Source organism: Capsella rubella, unplaced genomic scaffold, assembly GCF_000375325.1.
Source record: "Capsella rubella cultivar Monte Gargano unplaced genomic scaffold, Caprub1_0 scaffold_3, whole genome shotgun sequence".
NCBI classification, from domain to species: Eukaryota; Viridiplantae; Streptophyta; class Magnoliopsida; order Brassicales; family Brassicaceae; genus Capsella; species Capsella rubella.
Window position 1 is genome coordinate 12,549,595 of NW_006238921.1, and position 20,010 is coordinate 12,569,604.

The following is a 20,010-nucleotide window of genomic DNA, read 5'->3' on the forward strand; positions in this document are numbered from 1 at the left end:
GAAACGAGGACGAGAGAGAAGAAGATATATGAGTCATGTGAGTATTAGGATTCGTATAATTTAGATACAGTTTTCGATTTCAGATATTAAAACCCCAAATGGTTACTTTAAGAGTGAATGAGATGAAAATGATAAGATGAAAAAAATTAAGATGAATTGTTTTCATCTTGTTCATCTCTTGTAGGGTGAAGGAAAACTTTTCTTCTTTTCTCTTCTCTATTCCTCTAATATGAGATAAAAGAAATGAATAATTAATTTTTCATTTTTAACTCAAGTTGTATATTTTTGGATGAATCTATGTGAATACATGATTCCTTTCTTTTATCTCACTTTTAGTGGTCATCCATTTGCAGCCTACGATTCTATGCATCGCCAGTTGGGTACTAATACTAACTGGTATAACTGCTCAACCTGTTTATGAATACGAAAGACAAATTAACATGGAAAGATGAGTCCCATCTCTGTAGGTTCGAACTCCAATGGATCCTCTTTTACCCATGCAAGAGTAAGAATTTCTAAAATTCTTAAGTATTTGGAGAGTGGAGTTATGCAAAACTCTAAACAACGTAGGTCAAACTAGTACAAGGAAGTTGGGCGCGTGTATCTCACGTGTGACGACTTTTTTTCTCTCATCTTCAAAGCTTTTTTTTTCTCACGCCGCTGCTTCGTTGCCTCATCGGTGTCCGGTTTCGTCCGGCGCTGTGAGAGGGCCCTGATTTAAAGAGGTTTGTTGCTGTTGTATTTCCTGACTTCCAGCTCCACGGTGAATTTTGGCTTCAAATCAAGTTGTTTACTCAAAGCATGTGATAGAAGATCTAGGAACGGGGAGATTTCTCGAGGTAGTTGTGGTTGTTTTTCTTGGCTGGTTATCCTCTACTAGGGGTCGGTATGAGTTCCAGCGGAGCTTTCAACCGGTTTATCCTCTTGATTCGTCGCCCGCGTTTGGTGGATCTGTTTAAGATCTACCTCGATCGTATCGGTAAAGAAGCTTGTCTCGTTCGGTGGTGTTGCGGCTTCAGTGCTCTTCTTTGTTCTGGTTTCAAGGTCCTATTTCTTCAGGCGTTTGAGTGGTGGTTACTGGATCCTGACGGCAATGGAGGCGTGTTGCTGTACTTTCCCATTTTGATCCGTCTGTGTGAAGACTTTAGTGGATCTGTGGAAGGTTGCTATTGTCTCCTTGCGTTTGCGTCAGGCCTGAGAATTTTCTCGGAGCTTGAGTCTTCTTTGGCTCTCAATCCAGTGGTCTAGGTTGGTTCATCGGATAACATTGGGGTCTCCATTAGGGTGTGTCAAAGACAGGAGTGTGAGGTTGGAGCTCGAGCGTTTGAACTTCTTGTTGCGATGCCGGTGTTGTTAGTCTCAAGTCCGCCGGTTTAGCTAGCCGATTTTAGCTGCTTAGGAGCTTTCTCCTTTTTTCGTTCTCCATCGATCCTGCTTTGGTACTGCTCTTCTAGCTTTTGCTGCTCTGTTTGGTGCTCAAAACTCCTGGGTGTTGGTTAGTCTTGGTTTTGCTATGTTCCCTTTGTGTGTTGCCTCTTTGTGGAGAAGAAATTTTGTTGGCTTGTGCTCTGGTTTGTGGATTAGCTAACTTGGCTGGTGGAGGAGCTAGTAAGACCTTAGGATTGTTTAGCGTTTGGTCGTATTGTTAGATTTGCTCTGTGCTAGCCGACCTCGGGGAATGAGCTTGGTAGAGTGAGCTAGCGCTTTCGTTTTCCTTTGGTTCGTGTGGTTCCGCTCTGAGACAGCTCATGGATTGTTCAAAATGCGTCTCTCACTTGATGAAGAGGGAGTCAGTGATCGAGAGCTCTTTGTTCTAAACCGTTGACGGCTCAATTTTCTCGGACTTCCGGTGAAAGGCTTCCATTCGCTATAGTTTTCTTTGAAGCGGTCATTGCCTTTTGACAACATGTTTTTCTTTTCCTTGAGGCCTCATCTAGGTGAATCTTCAAAATCGTTTATCACTTCAATGACTCCAAAAGTGTAACTGCTTTTGTTGATGTCGATGGACTGATTGTGTTTATCACTTCATCTTATTCCGAAAACATCACTGCTTTTGTCGATCGATGGATTGATTGTCTCTTTGATTCCATGTTTTTTATCCTTTTTTTTTTTTTTTTTTTGCCATGGAACCAATCTATAAGTTTTACTTCATTGTAATTCCTAACTATTTTCATTATTAATGAAATATTTACATTTTTACCACAAAAAAAAAAATAGGTCAAACTCTACCATCATAAGTTCCACATGGCGCCGCAAAGCTGATTTAGTTAGATGAAGATGAGATCTTGACAAGTGTTTACATGATTATTATTAGCTTTGATAGACGACACACCTTCAAAAATCAGGATGAAAATTGTGTATAAGGTGAGCTTTTTCTGGGTTTAGGATAGGCATGTCAATTAGGGCTAAAGCCCGCGGGCTAGTTTAGCCCGGCCCTGAAAAACATCGGGGTCGGGCTTAAATATATATGTCCAGAAAAAACCGGGCCTTTTGGGCTAAGCCCATTCGGGCTAAAGGGTTTTTTGGGCTTAGCCCGGTCGGGCTCGGACCGGCCCGAAAAGCCCTTATACAAATATATTTTGAATTTTTTGAATATTTTAGTTTGATTAAAAGATTTGATTAATGTTATAGTTTTCATATTTACTTACTAGTCTTACTTATTACTTTTAAAATTTTTATACAAAGCTAAAACTAAATATATATAAGTATCATGATTTTGAAATCATCAAAATATCTATTAAATTTTGACTCTATCTTATACTTTAAAGTATTTTAGTTCCATGTTTTATTGGGTTAAAGTGTAAATAATTTATTTGGCTTTTATTTTTTCTCTTAAATTAAGTTAGTTTTATTCAATATTGATAAGTTATTTAAAATTTGATGCATTATTTTTATAGTATATCTTTAAATATAGTTTTTGAAAAACTATTATGAACTTAAAAATTGATTTTTTTATCGGTAAATAAAGCCCAAAAAAGCCCGAAAAACCCTGTAGCCATGTTAGGGCCGGGCCGGGCTTTGAAATATAGGCTCGGAAATTTTTCGGGCCGGGCCGGGCCGGGCTCACATATATGAGGGCTTTACGAGTTTCCGGCCGGGCCGGGCCGGGCTAGCCCGATTGACATGTTTAGGATCCTTCAAAAAGAAATGAATTATGGAGTTTATACACGTCAAACGGGATTTAAGGTATTGTTGCCGTAGAAACCTATTCCAAACCAAAACAGAACAAACTCTAATCGGACTTAAGAAGGGAAGAAAACACCAAGAATTCGGTTTTTTGATAAACCATAAATAAACACCAAGTAACACAGCACCTCTATTCCCTTAAAACATATTTCTATATGTGGTTAATGTAAAACTCTCAAGGATGGTTTCAAAATGCTTTCCAAAACTCTGCACATCAGATTCAATCTCTTCTGCTGTGGTTGTTGAATAATCTTCTAATCAGTTCCATGATAATCTGCAAAGAAGCAACATATTCTCACATAAGCCATCCAGAGAGTAAAAAAAGTACTAGCAGTAACACTGCAATTGGGAGTTAAGGTGTTTTGTTTGTGATTGCAGGTTGCTTTGATCGGTGGTTACAAATGCTTCGTTCTCGACGCTTGGTTAACAACAATAAAAGCCTATACTATTGTTTTGGATCCTAACTAGAGAACCAAACCAATATCACTTCTCGAACGCTTTCTAAAGACTATGATGTCGATAACATTCATCAAGTTATAGTACTGAGAAGAGCAACAAATATTCCAGGAAAGGAAGTAAAATTCTTCACATAGATCATGGTTTTTAACTTTGACAACATGTTCCAAATAGCAAAATCTAGTATAAATCAAGCTTAGAACAACAAGGCCATAACGTTTGACATCCAGACTTCAGACATTTCTACTTAGACAAGGACCCTAAACAAGCTACTTCCAGCGAACATGATCTCTACATTCATACAACTCAAGAAAAGTAAATAGCTTTAACTTCTTCAAGATCAAAAATAAATAGGAGCTCATGCCCATAACTTTTGACATCTAAATTTCATAAATTTCAACATAGAGATGGATCCTTAACAAGCTAATTCCGGCGAACACTGTCTCTACATTCATACAGCTCAAGAAATTGAATAGCTTTATCCTCTTCAAGATCAAAACACACAAGAATGACCTCAAACATGAAACATATGACAATCATCTCAACCTAAACCTTAAACAACAACAACCAAAAACCATGTCAACAGAGCAAGTTTCCTTTTTTGTTTAATTAACCAGAAAAAGTATTCTGAATTAGCATCTTACAGTATCACACAATCCAATTTCTTCAAAATCAGAGAAAAAAAAAACAGAGTATTACCTCATGCGACGGCGATAGGCTGACGACTTTTAGGTTCGTTGTTCTTCTTCGCATCGTTTTGAAAATCTTCCATATTATAGATGACGGTGATATAAAGCGAGCAACTTGGACAATTCGCGATCTCTTCGCCGAGCCGGAGATCTTCTTTAGTAATCTGGAACAAGTCACCACAAGGACAAGGATACGTGTACGCTTGTATCTCTTCGTTCCACTCCATATCTTCTATCTCAACATCGTCGTACGACATCGCCGGAGTTTGAAAAAAGAACTCTCTTTTTTTTCTTTTTCTACTCCGGTAGAGAGAATTAGGGCACAGGCACAGCGTGTGAATGAGCTCCGCCGCCGCTGTGTTTAATGTATTTATGAGAAGTTGAGGACCGAAGAAGTTATTTGAAATTAGTATACTTTAATTTATGTCCTCAAACTTTACGAATTATTAGAAAATAGACCTGAAACTTTTTAAATTGCATCTAGATCCACACGATTAATTGAATTAGTCACCAGTTTGGGAACAAGAGTAAAAACTTCAACGGTCCTGGAAATAAAATCCGACCCGACAATACGGAACCAAACCGATCGGAAAGATTTCTAATTACCAGTTACCAGTCAGTTATTGGTTCGGGACGGTTCGGTTCGACATAACCGATCCATTACCCGAGTTTAACCCAATTATCCATTTTACCTGAAATTAACCGAAATAACCAACCCAGTATGACATACTAATCCAAAATTACTCCAATTAACCGAGATAATTGATTCGATTTTACCAAACTAACCTAAAATCCTAAATATTCGGTTCATTTTGGTAAGCAAAAAAAAAAAATAACCAAAAAAGCCAGATAGACGAACTGACCCGATCCGTTATGTAATTCTGTTTTTCGGTTTCTCAAATTCCAAACTACCCGAGTATCCGAATTACCGGACCCGACCCGAAGTTCAACCCATCAATATAACATAGCTCAAATAAAAGCATCGCCGTCGTCGTCGTCGCCGTTACAATCACCACCGTCAGCTGATTTGGCTGCTCTCAGCGGCTCTACCTACTAACGGATCCGCATCTCCGATAAGTAATAATCTCTGCTTAATGTTTCATCATCAAATCACGATTTTTATATGAGAATCGATGTGATATTTTTAGAGTTTTATTGGGAGTATTGAGTTAAAGTCTGAAGTTGATGTTTGCTTTGCTTAGGCATGTTAGTGTTCGTGATGGTAGTTACAGTACTTGTAGTTGAAGGTGTTTAGGAAGTTTGTTTCAGTTGGGGATGTAATGGGATAGATATAGGTGTATACAAAGGACTTCTTGAAGATGAGAGAATCTGGAGAGAGTGAGGAAGCAAAATTACAACAAATTGCTTATTCGTGTGGACGACATCACTAGGGATGACTTTAAATTGAAAGAACTTGGGGAAGAGAACCATTTTGAACATGTCCAGAACTCACAAGCTTCATTGAGTATTATCTCTTGAGTATAAGGGATGGATGTCTTCTCCTGACAGCGTCTGCAGTAGTGCCCACCGAAGCAAGAAGTTTTGCTACTTTCAGTAATTCAACCGAGCTGCTAGAGCAAACCAAGATGAGTGAAGATGAGTCCATTCCAATGCTTCTCAGTCTTCAACTCCATCATCACAGTCCAATTGCGGTGGCATCTTAGACTCTGATCAGCAAGTATCAGCAGAGGCGGTGATCGGAAGTAATGATGATTGGAGATTAGAAGTTACAGCTGATGATTCACAGCCGTTAGTGGAGGATCCAGAACTCGTATCTGGGGAAGCAAAGAAGATATGAAGGGAACAATTGAAGTTCAAAGTGATGAGGCTTCTCCTCCAACACAGACACAGACTCGAGTCACAACTCACAAGAGGTTAGTTCATCTATCCAAGTGCCTTACAATTATCCCTTTTCCAATCTCTCTTTGAGACTTATGGAAAGCATACTGCTCTTCCCATTGTTCCAATTGTAAAAAGTAAATCTCACATCTACAGCAAATTAAAGTGCCAGGAAGTTCTGGAGTAGTCACGGTACTTATATTTCAAGCCTGCTAGCACCAAACCCCACAAACTTGCAATGATCCGTATGCGTACATGGTTTCTTGCCAATGTATTGTTGAAAATCTCGTATCTTGATAATCTAAGGCGGCTTCTTTTATATGCAGGTAAAAATGCTATGGACACTGTCAGTTCTCAAGTGCATGGAGATGAAAATAGATGGTCGAGGCATTGCTGACAACAAGTACTTGTGGATAATTAACTTCCCAATAAACTATAAAATGAAGAAATGTTAAAGTTACATCAACAACTCTTTACAACCATTTTGTATAGGGAGGTTAGCATTGCAGAGCAGGTGGCTTATCTAATCAACAAGACCACAAGCGTTTATAATCTCTGCAACTTAACCAACAGGGCGCTTCAAGACTCTGAGGGAGGCCACATCAGGTATAACTGAAGACACATTTGGTATCTCATGAAGTTGTTGCACTCAACCAGCCATTGGTGCTAGAAAGCAGGCTCAAAAGTTTGAAAACGGGCATGTATACAAAAAGAGTTCAAGATTCAACATTGTGTCTGTCTTATCCAAAGTACGATCTTTGGTTTCCAAGAGACAGATCCATTTAATTACTGTTTGTAATAGAGAAAGCTTGCTTCAGTTCCATTTAGAGTGATAAATTTACTGACTCATTATCATGACTATAGTTTGCTTTACCAAAAAAAAAAAAAAACTCTTATCACTCGATCAATAAACTACTAATCACAGCTTGTTAGTTGATGACTTGGGTTTAACTGGTTTACGAAACCAGCACAGCACACTGTTTTCAATAATTGAGAATAACATGTGTTTTCATAAATATGTGTGAACACTATCAATCAATTTTTGCTAGTTTCAACAAGTTGTCAATACAACTGTTCAAGAGAACAAACACTAGGAAACAATGGATTCACAAAGACATAAGATGATAAGAGTTGAAAATTCAGATCAATCCAGCTCAGACATATTACAAATTATTCAAAGATGAAAGGATTCGATTCACCTAACTATTTGCCAAGTGGGGTTCTAAAGCCATAATAGTGTGGAATGAGATAAGAAGACAATATTAGGATTGGATAGTGCATATCCAAATTGCAACGAATAAGATTAACGACACGTCACTAGAAATATCACAAAGATATGGAAATTTCAGTTTTACCCTTTGAAAATTTGTAAAAAACAAAAAAAATATCCGACCTGCCGGAATCGAACCAGCGACCTAAAGATCATCTGTTGTAAACAACTACAGTCTTCCGCTCTACCAACTGAGCTAAGGTCGGTTTTGAAATACTCTACACAAAAACTATATTTATTAGCTAAAGCAATATTTTGAAAACGTGGAAAATTCAAGAAAACGAAGAAGAGATATTTTTGATGGATTTGGTCCAAGCTACTACAAAACTATGTACATGTCCCAAAAAGACAACTCTTCTTTTAAGTGGACGGTCCCAAAATGTGAACCATACTTAGGTGTCAAGAACACAATTATTTGAAGAAAAGACAAATCAAACTTGACCATGGTTTTGTTTAGTCTCCTTTCCTTGTCTACATAAAGCTCACATGCTTCTCTCTCTCTTGTTCATAATTAAGATATTTAGATCATCATCAGCAGAAGAAGGATGGCAAAAGCTATGGAGGTATGGGTGGGAGAGATGAAAAAGATGAGTGAGAAGATAAACCATAGAAACCCATTGATGCAAAGGAGCAAGACCACATCCTCTGTTGTGTCAAAACAACAACAACAAGGATCGGAAGAAAGAGGGCTTAAACAAAGAGAGAAAGATCATGAAGCTGCAACTATGTCTGAGCTCACTGTTTGTCTTCTCATGGACCGTTTTGTTCCTTGGTGATGATCTTTCAATACTCTACTACTTCTATATCTCTCTTCGTTGGTATTGTGTATATTTATTAATCTAGAACTACATGTATATATATCATCTATACATATGGATCCAACCTGTGCAGAAACATGTTTTAGTTTTCTTTTCAGTAAATCTATAAAAGTAATGTAATTGAGAACTATTGTTTTTGTTTATTTAATCAAATCGTGTTTAATGGTTAGGCCGAGGAATCATATGAAGAGTAAACTTATTTCGAAATCAAATGTGAGATATTACAAATTATTTAAGATTTCTAGCCGGCTGTGACATACAAGATGAACAATCTTGTAGTAATTTAAACTATTGTATCTTCTTAATCTATTCTTCCTCATGTTCTGTCATGGGACTCTTTTTTCATGGTTTCGGAGTGTTTCAGCGAAATGTGAAATAGAAGAGACCAAGTCTCAAGGAAGCACAAACCACGTAGCTCTATTTAACTCTTGTTTTCTTCGTTCAACCTGACCTAACACTTATTGGAACTTTACCTTATGATCCATTTCTTTCACACTCATCGATTTTTAATAGGCCAAAAAACTTGATCCAAAAAATGTTTAACTAAGGATGTTGTTGAAATGAAGGTCCGAAAATATTTGTTTGATAAGACATCTAAAAATTCTCTCGATTATGACGATACATTTTTATCAATAGTTTTGGCATTCCCTTAGGAATGACCAAATAAGCATAGTTAAAGACATTTTCAAAATTAATTACTATATTTGATGAGAGGTTAAATGGGAAAGTTCTTTATGGGAAAATTATTATTTTTTAAATATCAATAAAGAAGATATGTATATAAACAGTGAGCCACTACAAGATTATCTTAAAATTTATTTGCTTCAAAATGTTATATTAAGGTTATTTTTAGAGATCATACCAAAAAAAAAAAATTTAGTTTAAGAGATCTCACTGCCATTTTCCCAAAGAAAAATTACAAGACATTTTAACTGCACAAAATATGTTTCATGGATTAAGGAAAAATCAAATTTGCATAACATAAATTGAATATGAGCAATGATATGATTTAATGAATTAATTTTCTCATAATTTACTTTAGTTTGACTAGTTTCTAGTGAATGTATGGAACTATGGATAATATGAAGCATATATAAGGTCATTAATTTATTTGTGTAAGCCATTTAACATGTAAGAGTCACAACTATCTAGACCGTACTTTATTATCATAATGAGAGTTTGATACTACTTTCTAACGTAAACGTGGAATAACAAACTTTAATTTAGATTTTGGAGATGAAGTTGCATTTCCAGTTTCAGTATAGAAGATTTCGTCGAAAACATTAATATGAAGTGGGTAATATACTTAATTTCATATGAAATCACATGTTAACACAAAAAAACCTAAATATCTAATGGGATTTCGTGGTTGTTCAAAAACAATTTCTCAATTCGAGAGAAAGATGCACAAAAGAAGACAAACTAGAGATGTTTCGAGAGTTGCTAAATAATTTAACGTGAGACTCACCGTGTTAAACTTTTTTTGTATGAGAGAGGTTAAATAAGCTTCTTTTTCTATATTCTAGAGATGAACAGGAAATACAACCCATATCAATTTTTTTTCCGGAAGAAATCTTTAAAGCGATTGTACTGAAACTGGAAATGAATCCTCTACAAACTTTTTGAAATCAAATATGAGATATGATAAACGATTCAAGGTCCAAAACTATTAATTTGATAAAACATCCGAAAAAATCTACCAATTATAACATAATGACGATACAATTTTATAAGAGATCTTGGCATTCACTTAAGAATGCCCAAATAACCATAATTAAAAACGTTTTTTCAAATTAACTTCATTTGATGAGATGTTAAATGGGAAAATTCTTTACGAAAAAATAATTTTAAAATCTTTTTGAAATATATCAGAAGAAGATATATATGAATTAACATTTGTGAGCAGTGAGCTACAATACTATCTTTAATTCTGTTTGCTTTTAAATAATATATATAGGTTATATTTAGAGATCCTAACAAACGAAATTTTAACTGCACCAAAATGTTTTATAAATTAAGGACAAATCATAACAGAAATTGATTATGAGCAATGATCAGATTTAATGAATTTTCTGATAAATTACTTTTTTCGACTAAATTTCTAGTCAAGATATGGATAATGTGGAGCATAAGGTCACTATTAAATTTATTTGTATAAGCCAACTAACTAGATCTTAACTTGTAAGAGTAACAAGGAGCTAGACAGTCTTTGTTATCATAATGAGAGTTTGATGCAACAAATATAATGAAAAATCAAAAACTCATTTATTCTTATTACATTTTCATCTTTTATTTGGTTGTCCCTACTCACTAAAGCCTCTGCCGACATCAAATAATCGATAAAACAAATTAAATATATCCATATCTTATGCCGCTCTGTTTTATTCGATATTTTGTAACTATTAATTAATTCGATATTGATCCATCTAGAAAAGTCTACTTACACATTTGACATTGCCAACCTTCTACGTATTTTTCTATGTTTGAAATTTAGACTTCATTTTTGTGACATCATTTACAATAAAAAAGCAATAATTAAAACATATGATATATAATTAAAAGTTTTAAACTATAACAAATCCACACAGCTTATAGCTTTTATTGGCTACATATAATAATAATAAATAAAAAATCAGGAAATTTGTAAAAACCATTTTTAATTAGTAGGTTCGGGGTTTTGTCAAGGAAGAAGCATTCTTTTTTCTTTGTCAAATTTTGTCCCAATAAGTTTTTTTGACAAAGTTTTTAATGAGGCAAATGAGATACATGTCCATTTGATGATCATGTATCAAGAAAATACTTTTTTCGTTATAAGCTCATTTTCCAGTTCAAACGATGAAATTCCAAATCCGTTGTGTTAGGCGTAATCATATTATTTTAGGTATGTAATTTTTTTAAAACCTGGAAAAAATTAAGTGAAAGTTTTTAATAAAATAGAAATATTTAGTGATTTCGCGATCGAAAAAAATCGATCCCCGGTAATAAAACAATCGGGTTGAAACATATTTGTGTAACTTAGTTTGGATTGAGAATCTCTGACTTTAACATGTACCGACATACCTTATGTTTAGTAATTTATACAGCTGGCTCGTCCCATATGCTTCTTACGTCCACCAATTAGAACGTTCATGTGTATGTAATACGTTAGACTCGACATGTGTCTTACGTCTACGTCAGTAAATCGATTTTATAAAAAATATCTGTTTCGTTACAAAATATAAAATATTTTCACAAAAGGATCTAATGTGCCACGTGGCGTGAATACATCCATCGAGTCACTTGCTTCTTACATCTTTTATAATCAAGTCTTCTTCCCTAAAACACATTCATCATCACAAATCTCTTCTTCTTCTATACTCTCACATCAATTATTCCAAAGGCTCCTCTCTTCTCTCCTAAGTGGTCTTTCTTCCGGGCAAGAAAAAAGATGAATCTCAAGTCGTTTAGGAGTGATCATGGAACCCTTCATTCTATGATCGGAACTGATCTCAACGAGCTCACCATCGCTGCTCAGAACTTAGCTAGCCATGCCTTCACGCTTACTGGTTTAGGTTTTGGTACCTCTGTTCTTGAATGGATTGCTTCTATCGCCGCCATGTAACGTTTCTCCTCTCTTTCTCTGTTCCTCTCTCTGTCTTACTTCGTTTCTTGTTCTTGATCTTGAATCTTGATGATGTGTTTTGATGTTTGTAAATGTAGATACTTGTTGGTGTTGGATCGAACTAACTGGAAGACGAATATGCTCACATCTCTTTTGATTCCTTACATCTTCTTCAGTGCTCCTTCCTTGATCTTTGGTATCTTCAGGTATAAAACACGACAAAAGCCAGAGAGTCTCTGTCTTACTTCTGTCAAAACCTAACTTGTGTCTGAAATTTTTTATACAGAGGAGAAATTGGTAAATGGATTGCGTTTGTAGCTGTCATTGTACAACTCTTCTTTCCCAAACACGCCAGAGGTTTGTGTTCCTTTTGTTTTCTTGACTCTTCATTACAAACAACAAGACTCTGATTGTTCTGATTTGGCTTTTTATATGTTGTTCTGTGTTAATAGAGTACTTGGAATTACCGGTGGCTTTGGTTCTAATCGCCGTGGTGGCACCAAATTTAGTTGCCGGAACATTCAGAGACAGTTGGATTGGTTTAGCCATTTGCTTAGGGATTGGATGTTACTTGCTCCAAGAACACATTAGAGCTTCAGGTGGTTTCAGAAACGCCTTCACTAAACCCAATGGTATCTCCAACACTGTTGGAATCATTTGTCTCGTTGTCTTCCCCGTTTGGGCTCTTATCTTTTAAGCCATCATCACTTCATAACTTCTTCAGTTTCTTTTTCTTCTGTTAGTTTTTTTTCGTCTTCCATGTAAGAGTGATTGCTTCGTAAGATTCTGTCTAAGTCGTAACTATCAATGATTGTGATTTCAATAAGAATTGCTTCAGAAATAAAGATATGGTCATGTGGTGTTAGTGTTGATTTGAATCTCCCCTTTCAACATTAGAGCTTTAATGGGTAATGTTGTGTCTTACAATGTGTACCACTTCCTATGTAACCATTCCATGAGATGGTATCACCGGAAACTCGTACTACATTGTGTAAACCGATCGGTTTCTATGTGATTCAGCAACTTACCAATGAAGCACAAGTTCTAGCTTACTTCTTCGGCCCTTAGCTTGAGTGATTCAGCCATCTCTATAGCCAACAATGCAGATGTTTTCTCATCACCTGCTAATCCATACCCGTCAATAAAAGCTCTATATGTCTCTTGACTCGGCTTAAAACCTTTCCCCACCATCTCAGCCTGAATGTTCAATGCTCTCTCCATCTTCCCTTCTTCACACAACCTCTTAATCAACAACTCATAACACTCACGACTAGGATAAAACTCAGATTCCCTCACCGCAACCTTCACAATCTCCGCAGCTTCAACAACTTTGTCTCTATTCCTATCACACAGTCCTTCCACTAACGCTTCGATAGTTAAACCCTCTGCTTCAAAACCTTTCCTTTTCATCTCTCTATAAACAACCAAAGCTGAATCAACATCCCTCACTTTACAATACCCATTAACAAGATGCTCATATGTTAAAGAAGTACACTCAATCCCCTTGAATCCCATTTCTCGAAAAAGCTCCTTCGCTTTCGCAACCTCTAAGTTACCACAAAGCCCACCAATCATAGTATTATAAGCCACAACATCAAAAACCACTCCTTTCACCTTCATCTCTTCCCATATCTTCTCAGCTTCACTCATCAAACCTCGCGCACAATACGTCTCCATCAAAACACAATAGCTCTGCCCATTAGCAGAGCAACCACCTTCCTCCTTCATCTCTCTCCAAATCCTCTCCACCATCTCAGTCTCACCTTCTCTATAAAAACTCATCATCATCAAATTAAACGTGCTCGCATTCGCCTTAACCTTACTTGCCATCTTCTTACCATCATCTACCTTAACATCATCTAAACCAAAGACTTCTCTATACATCTTATACCCATTAAAAGCACCTCTACGCCTAGAAACCTCAGAAACCAAAGCATTACAAGTACTAATCTGTAAACTGATTCCTCTAGACCTCAATTTCCTCATTACCATCACAGCTCCATCGATCTCTTTCGAATCAAGACACGATTTTACCAACAGATCAAACACAAACGGAGCAGAACCACAAAGATTGTAACTTTTAACCAACGAACGGAACACTTTCAATACTCTGTTTTCACCTTCTTCGTTGTCGTCGGCTAAACGGAGAGCGAGACGTATGACTTCACTAGCGTGGCTTTTGAGACGAGATCGAGCGAGGATGTGGATGAGTGTCGAGCAAGAACCGACGTCGTGTGAGCAGAGAGAGAAGCGGCGAGTGAAGAGGAAGAAACGGAGAGAGAGGTGAGGGTTGTTGCGGAGACGGAGAGTGATTTCGGAGAATTGAAAAGGAGTGAATCCGTAAGGGTGGAGAGATCGGAGAGTTGACCATCGTGATTTGGAACGGTGGTGAGTTAGGATTGAGACGGCGTCGGAAATTAATGGGTCTGACGGCGGAGAAGAGACGGTGGTGAAGAGAGAGATTGAGAGGATTGAATCGGGTTTGAGTTTCCGGGTCGGGTTGATGATCCGAGTTAGTATCATCGGTAGAGTAGTTCTGGTCCGAGACTAAAGTCTTGGTCTCTTTGATAACTTAACTTGGTAGACTTTTGTAGTACACTTGTTGTCGTAGACTCGAAGTGGTGGGCAAAATAACCGAACCGAAAATACCAAACTAAAACTAAACCAAATAAAGGAATTGAACCGAGTCGTAACTAACGTAATAACGGATAGTAAATGAGAACAAAAAAAGCCGATACCGAACCGAAACCAAATCGGTACCCGAAATATCCAACACCTAATTATATATTTAAAATATTAATTATATTTAAACGTGATATAACCCAATAACCAAAATTTCAATGATAAATATTAGATATTTAAAATAACCAAAAAAACCAAAATATTTAGAAATTTTAGACATCATTTTCAAAAATTAATCAAATCCGTTAAAATTTAATCATTTAAAACTAAAACTCACTATTACGGATATCCAGAACCGAAACAAAAGTAATCTATATCAAACTAAACCTGAACAAAAAATCTAAAATAACTGAATGGATCCTAAACTTCTTTACCCCAAATACTCGGAATCAGACCGAATACCTGAACGTCTACAACTAACTTAAATAACTACATTTCGGAAACTGATATACTATTGGTGTTTATACATTCAAACAACTTCTCTCTTAATTTGATAACAATCATGACTTAGCATCACACATAGATTTTGCTTGTCAGAGTTCGCTAGTTTCACAATTAAGCTAAAAACTAATCTCATAAGCCACTTCACCACAAAGGTGATCAAGAGAAACATTGATTATCACTTCACCTTCAATCCCTATTGTAATTTCTTGTAATTGTTTCTGAATATTGTTCATCAAACATTTATTTCATTAGATAAAACAATTATTTCACTAGCTAATATTATGTTTAATTAAATCATATTATAACTTGATAACAGTAGTACTATTAGTACACACTATCTTTGGCCAAAAAAATCATATTACAATTCGGTCATTGTGACCAGACTACATGCATTTTCCAAATAACCTTCTTATCTCTGCCTACTCTGAGCATTTTATTATTCTCTTACTGTATATATGACTAAATGTTATTTTGTAACTTAAGAGCAAAAATCCAAGCATACGCACCCAGTGGGACGAACACAAAGACCACCCCCTTTGAACTTCTTCTTCAGACATGCAGAATCACATTGTTGGTAAACACAATCTTTTGATTGTTTTGGAGATAAATTGGTATAACATTGTTGTCGTCTTGGTTTCCCTTGCTGCACATTCTCTACTGCTCCTGATACTGTATTAATCAAGCATAAATATTAGCTGTAGAGGAAAAAATGCCTTTTTCCGGATTTTTTTGTATATTAATAAGAAAATTATTCAATATATTGAATTTATATTTTTATGTTTAATTCTGAAAAAAATAAATGTATACTTTAATAATAGTTATTGTTAAATAGAGGTACCATGAAAGTGTCATACATATATAGAAAACTACATGACATTGATATTAAAATGTAAAAGATATGTTAGTTTAAATAAGTTATATCAAAATACTTTTTTTCATAACATCTTAAGACATGATATAGCTTCAGTCACGAGAAAATTACAAATTCAGGTGACAATGTTTTAAAAAAAGTTGCAATTGGAAATCGAATTTTAGGTCTAGCTAGCACTGAATATGATTTTGAAATAGAAAGAACTATACAGTCAATATTACAAAATTATGTGATGGAAAATAATTCCGACATAGATTTTACATAACTTGGTCAAATTCTCATTTCAATGTTGGATAATTTAAGGAAATAAAATTGTATGATACTATATTATCTTAGAACAATTCTATGTACATATATCTAAAAGATTTAAAATTTGAATACAAACCTAACACGAGAATGATGAAGAAAGTTAGAATGGTGAAGGAGAGTTGAATAGATTTCCCCATCCTAGATGAATGATTGTTTTATAAAATATCTAAAAATAAACTACAAAGTGTACTTATATATAAAATTTTCATATCTAATTTAAGTTAACTGCCTATTTCTTTTCCCGATTTTAATGGATCTTATTATATATATGTACCTCATATTCAAATATCTAAATTTAAACTATCGAATTTTAATTTAAATTAAGAACTTTTTAATTTCCGATTTGAAAGGATATGGTTTACATTTGTTTGGTGGCTCTTATATATGGTATCCGACAATATTGTTTCATATCATTTCATTGCTTAAATCCAATATAAACGTGGTTAATTTTGATACATGTTTTTACAAAATGAAAAATTGCATAGCATCTATATAAGCAAACCAATAAATTTTTATTTTTTTTTGAATAATCAAAGAGGTTATGGGCCAAAGCCCGTACATCCCCTCGGGCCCGAAACCAATACATGTTATATAGTTACGTCCTAAGCGCTACTCGAACCGGCGACCTATAAGTTTTTGACAGAAATCTTTACCAGTTGAGCTATTAGCACTTGGTAGCAAACCAATTTTTTCACCACAAACAGTTGGTAAAAAATTTATTTTGTAATTCAATCAATAATTGGCAAAAAGTTTTATACCAATTCATATTCTACATTCTTATTCTCTCCTTATAATGTACTTTCTTACATTTGCAGCAACTTAAAGATTCCACTTGATAAAACTCCCATCTTTCTTTTTAGATGCTCCAAGTCACTTGATTAAAGCTTTTCCATATAATCCCCTCTATAAATTATGATTCTTACCAAACTCTTGTTACACAAAAACCCAATTCTCAATCAAGAAAACTAAAAAAGAATGAAGAAATATGCAGAAATATCACATTTCAGCCACCCTCAACACAACCTCAAATTCGACTACACAGAGAAACCCTTCAAGTGTGATGGATGCAACGAAGTTGGTATCGGCTCTCGCTATCGCTGCTCCGGTAATAAAAATCATCATGGAAGCTGCTGCGACTTCGATCTCCATGCGCATTGCGCGTTACCTTCAACCTCCATAACACATCCCTTTTACAAAAAGTGTACGTTTCAGTTTTTGGCTCAGCCGCCCGGGAACGAGAGACGGTACTGCAACGCGTGCGAGAAAGATGTGTCTGGATTCCTTTACCATTGCAAGGCTTGTGGGTTTGATCTTCACCCTTGTTGTGCTATGCTTCCTATGGTTTTGGATGATGGAGATACCAAACTTTTTCTTTATCGTAAAGTTAGTTCTTCTTGTCATCGATGTGGTATTAAAGGACGTAGCTGGAGTTACAGGTACTCTCTTCTTGATTCTATATCTTGTTCTTGAATTATTATGATGTTCTTGAATTATTATGATCATACCAATTGGTCCAATGTTCTTGCTTTGTTACTTTGGTAAATAGTAAAATTGAAAACTTTAACTAAAGATTAGCATGTAAGAAAAACATTTTTTTTTAGTCAACATTAGCATATATTCGAAATCAACATATCTAAGAGAATATTAAAAAGCAATAAGATAAAATTTTGGATTATGTTGATGTATTGATTCTTGAACATTAATTTCATCTTTATACCGAATAATATATGTTAGAGCAAAGGGGAGATTAAAGATTAAAGCAATGGCATTCAAACACACAAAACTCTTTATCCTTTTTTAAAGAAATGAGCTTGTGGCTTGGTAATTGGTAGACATATATATGTTGCATAGCGTGTACTCTAAGTTAGAACTTAATTATTTATCACATTAATTTTAACTTTGTTTTGTTTCACAAAAAAAAATTTATCTTTGCCACTTTTCTTGATTAAATGAATTGTAACATAGTTTTTGGGTTAGTTAATAATAAAAATCAGGTTTAAAACCAATTACAGTTACTTTTATTTTTTTCACAAAAAAAAAACAGGTCGTCTTGCAAGAAGTATAATCTCCATGTCGCATGTGTAAGAGAGATGTTGGTGGAGAATTGGAGAGAGTTGTACAAAGGAGAAAATGGTAAAGGCATTGAACGTAAGAGTTTGGCCTTAAAGAACACACTTGAGCATCACCACCGTAGTAGTAGCAAAGGTAAAGTTCAGAAATGCTGCGAGATTGCGGGAATGGCCGTGCAGTTTGTCATTTCCGCGGTGCTCGGAGATCCAACGACCCTAATCGCGGGGGTTGTAGGCTCTCTTATTTCTCGAGGATGATTACCCTTTCAAGGGTATTTCAGTTTGTGTGTTATAAACTCTTAATTAGGATAATGTGAAAGTTGGTACTGTACATTACTTTATATCCTATCAAGTTTCAAGTTTCCATAAACCAAAAAAGTCTAATGTTAATAGAAAAACAAATTGTGTAAGAAAGTTTAGTAAAGATAAAATGTGTGGTTTGATTGAACATTTAATGTTTTATTTTTTGTCCTCTAAATTTTTATTAAAGCTTGTTGTGGGAAACACAAGTGAAATACAACGCCCAAAAGAGGGAAACTTAAACCGTCGGATTACGAAACTGTCTCCAGAGCCAAAGCCGGCGGAAAACAATTCCCCGCAAACTAAGCCTTAAACATTCAATTTTTCTTGTTTGGGTTAAGATGAGAAAAATGTCATTTATCATTTAAATGACATTTTTCCCAAACTAAAAATAAGGATTGACCATTTAACATTTTTAGAATGCACACTATTATTATAATTAAACCTCAAACCAAACCAAATTGGACAACAGTCATAACAACATATCAAATTCAAACTTTTGTTACAAGTATGTAATAATATATGATTTTTAGTTGGAAAGCTTCATTTCAGCTTTAATGGCAGCAACAAGGTGATCATAAGCCTCACCCCAAGCAACCTTCATCTCCGGTGACCACATCTCCGGCACCGCCTCCTTTATTGTCTCCAACAATGCATACTTCGTCACCTGCAAGTATATTAGTACCATTTTTTTTTTTTTGGATTAGCAAACAAACAATCGAATTAACATATTTGTATGATAAAGAAACATTTTGAGATATGACTATTAACCTCAAAGTGTTCGTCGACGACGCCGTATTTAGAATGGTTAGCTCCAAGTCTCTTCAAAGTAGTCTCCCTCACTGTTACTTCCCCTGTTTTCCTAAGTTGTACTGCTGACTCACAACACTGATAAACCCCAAAAATATATCCATTTTCTTAGTTAAAATCATGAACCAAAACAATATGTTATTCAATCACTGATTAGTTAACTTACCATGACAAAAACAGCCATGGCGTGGGGCTTGAGCTTCGGGTTTTGCTCAGCAGGAATTGGTGAGTCTCTCAAGAACGAGAACATCTTCTTTGCTGTTGGTGCAATCTCAAAGATCCTATGTTTCATATCTCAGATTATAGTTACATAAATGCATACAAATATAGATAGAGAGCAATGAGATCATTAGGACTTACTTGAGGAAGAGCTTGAGACCCAATTCAGCTGAGTTTTTCTTCATGACACTCCATGACTTCACCACTAGAGCCTCTTGCTCTTCTGTGAACACAATCTTTCCTTCACTCTCCATAATACTTCAGAAACTAAATGATTTTTGATATGCAATTCTTTGTTTTTGTATAAGTAACTATGATCTTATGCTCTAATTAGGAAAAGTGTCTATTATATATAGGTTTTGATAAAGACCCTTTTGTGTTATCCAAGAGACAGTTCTTGATTACCAAGTTCAAGATAAAGTTGCTTAGTTAAATAATTGAAACCAT

General features: G+C 35.3%; 6 protein-coding genes, 1 long non-coding RNA gene and 1 other non-coding gene across 9 annotated transcripts; 4 read left to right on the plus strand and 4 right to left on the minus strand.

Moving 5' to 3' along the window:
* Positions 1-3,133: 3,133 nt before the first annotated feature.
* On the minus strand, positions 3,134-4,703 carry LOC17892706 (diphthamide biosynthesis protein 3). Its single transcript, XM_023786367.1, has 2 exons — positions 4,342-4,703; positions 3,134-3,460 (listed from the first exon to the last, which is right to left on the minus strand). The coding sequence occupies exon 1, from the start codon at positions 4,586-4,588 to the stop codon at positions 4,343-4,345; it is 246 nt and encodes an 81-aa protein (XP_023642135.1). The 5' UTR covers positions 4,589-4,703; the 3' UTR covers positions 3,134-3,460; position 4,342.
* Positions 4,704-5,358: 655 nt separating this feature from the next.
* Positions 5,359-7,031, plus strand: LOC111831596. 2 transcript variants are annotated; one of them, XR_002834694.1, is made up of 3 exons: positions 5,359-6,205; positions 6,497-6,573; positions 6,663-7,031. It is a non-coding gene; the product is annotated as an uncharacterized LOC111831596 (long non-coding RNA). The 2 variants fall into 2 exon arrangements; XR_002834693.1 differs by having other exon boundaries at positions 5,360-6,205; positions 6,497-7,031.
* Positions 7,032-7,557: 526 nt separating this feature from the next.
* Positions 7,558-7,646, minus strand: TRNAY-GUA. The gene is given in 2 exon segments: positions 7,558-7,593; positions 7,610-7,646. It is a non-coding gene; the product is annotated as a tRNA-Tyr (tRNA).
* Positions 7,647-7,849: 203 nt separating this feature from the next.
* LOC17892258 lies at positions 7,850-8,427 on the plus strand. Its single transcript, XM_006298847.2, has one exon. It carries the CDS (start codon positions 7,986-7,988, stop codon positions 8,214-8,216), a length of 231 nt encoding a protein of 76 aa, XP_006298909.1. The 5' UTR covers positions 7,850-7,985; the 3' UTR covers positions 8,217-8,427.
* A 3,149-nt stretch (positions 8,428-11,576) lies between these two features.
* LOC17892269 (cold-regulated 413 plasma membrane protein 1) lies at positions 11,577-12,729 on the plus strand. The gene is made up of 4 exons (XM_006298545.2): positions 11,577-11,855; positions 11,958-12,065; positions 12,146-12,216; positions 12,312-12,729. Exons 1-4 carry the CDS (start codon positions 11,686-11,688, stop codon positions 12,554-12,556), a joined length of 594 nt encoding a protein of 197 aa, XP_006298607.1. The 5' UTR covers positions 11,577-11,685; the 3' UTR covers positions 12,557-12,729.
* LOC17893515 (pentatricopeptide repeat-containing protein At2g15980) lies at positions 12,728-14,406 on the minus strand. Its single transcript, XM_006298947.2, has one exon. The coding sequence runs from the start codon at positions 14,380-14,382 to the stop codon at positions 12,904-12,906; it is 1,479 nt and encodes a 492-aa protein (XP_006299009.1). The 5' UTR covers positions 14,383-14,406; the 3' UTR covers positions 12,728-12,903.
* Positions 14,407-17,069: 2,663 nt separating this feature from the next.
* LOC17892854 lies at positions 17,070-18,696 on the plus strand. The gene is made up of 2 exons (XM_006298350.2): positions 17,070-17,601; positions 18,210-18,696. The coding sequence occupies exons 1-2, from the start codon at positions 17,141-17,143 to the stop codon at positions 18,490-18,492; spliced, it is 744 nt and encodes a 247-aa protein (XP_006298412.1). The 5' UTR covers positions 17,070-17,140; the 3' UTR covers positions 18,493-18,696.
* A 236-nt stretch (positions 18,697-18,932) lies between these two features.
* On the minus strand, positions 18,933-19,887 carry LOC17891530 (non-symbiotic hemoglobin 1). The gene is made up of 4 exons (XM_006298652.2): positions 19,705-19,887; positions 19,511-19,625; positions 19,306-19,422; positions 18,933-19,201 (listed from the first exon to the last, which is right to left on the minus strand). Exons 1-4 carry the CDS (start codon positions 19,815-19,817, stop codon positions 19,064-19,066), a joined length of 483 nt encoding a protein of 160 aa, XP_006298714.1. The 5' UTR covers positions 19,818-19,887; the 3' UTR covers positions 18,933-19,063.
* Positions 19,888-20,010: the final 123 nt, after the last annotated feature.

What these genes read in the sequence shown, in the direction of transcription:
- LOC17892269 (XM_006298545.2), top strand. Translation starts at nt 11,686, where the DNA reads ATGAATCTCAAGTCGTTTAGGAGTGATCATGGAACCCTTCATTCTATG. An exon ending in ATTGCTTCTATCGCCGCCAT is followed by an intron (nt 11,856 to 11,957) that starts GTAACGTTTCTC and finishes TTGTAAATGTAG; the next exon opens with ATACTTGTTGGTGTTGGATC. An exon ending in CTTTCCCAAACACGCCAGAG is followed by an intron (nt 12,217 to 12,311) that starts GTTTGTGTTCCT and finishes CTGTGTTAATAG; the next exon opens with AGTACTTGGAATTACCGGTG.
- LOC17891530 (XM_006298652.2), bottom strand. Translation starts at nt 19,817, where the DNA reads ATGGAGAGTGAAGGAAAGATTGTGTTCACAGAAGAGCAAGAGGCTCTA. An exon ending in GGTCTCAAGCTCTTCCTCAA is followed by an intron (nt 19,626 to 19,704) that starts GTAAGTCCTAAT and finishes TATGAAACATAG; the next exon opens with GATCTTTGAGATTGCACCAA. An exon ending in CCATGGCTGTTTTTGTCATG is followed by an intron (nt 19,423 to 19,510) that starts GTAAGTTAACTA and finishes GGGGTTTATCAG; the next exon opens with TGTTGTGAGTCAGCAGTACA.
- LOC17892258 (XM_006298847.2), top strand. Translation starts at nt 7,986, where the DNA reads ATGGCAAAAGCTATGGAGGTATGGGTGGGAGAGATGAAAAAGATGAGT.
- LOC17893515 (XM_006298947.2), bottom strand. Translation starts at nt 14,382, where the DNA reads ATGATACTAACTCGGATCATCAACCCGACCCGGAAACTCAAACCCGAT.
- LOC17892854 (XM_006298350.2), top strand. Translation starts at nt 17,141, where the DNA reads ATGAAGAAATATGCAGAAATATCACATTTCAGCCACCCTCAACACAAC. An exon ending in GGACGTAGCTGGAGTTACAG is followed by an intron (nt 17,602 to 18,209) that starts GTACTCTCTTCT and finishes AAAAAAAAACAG; the next exon opens with GTCGTCTTGCAAGAAGTATA.
- LOC17892706 (XM_023786367.1), bottom strand. Translation starts at nt 4,588, where the DNA reads ATGTCGTACGACGATGTTGAGATAGAAGATATGGAGTGGAACGAAGAG.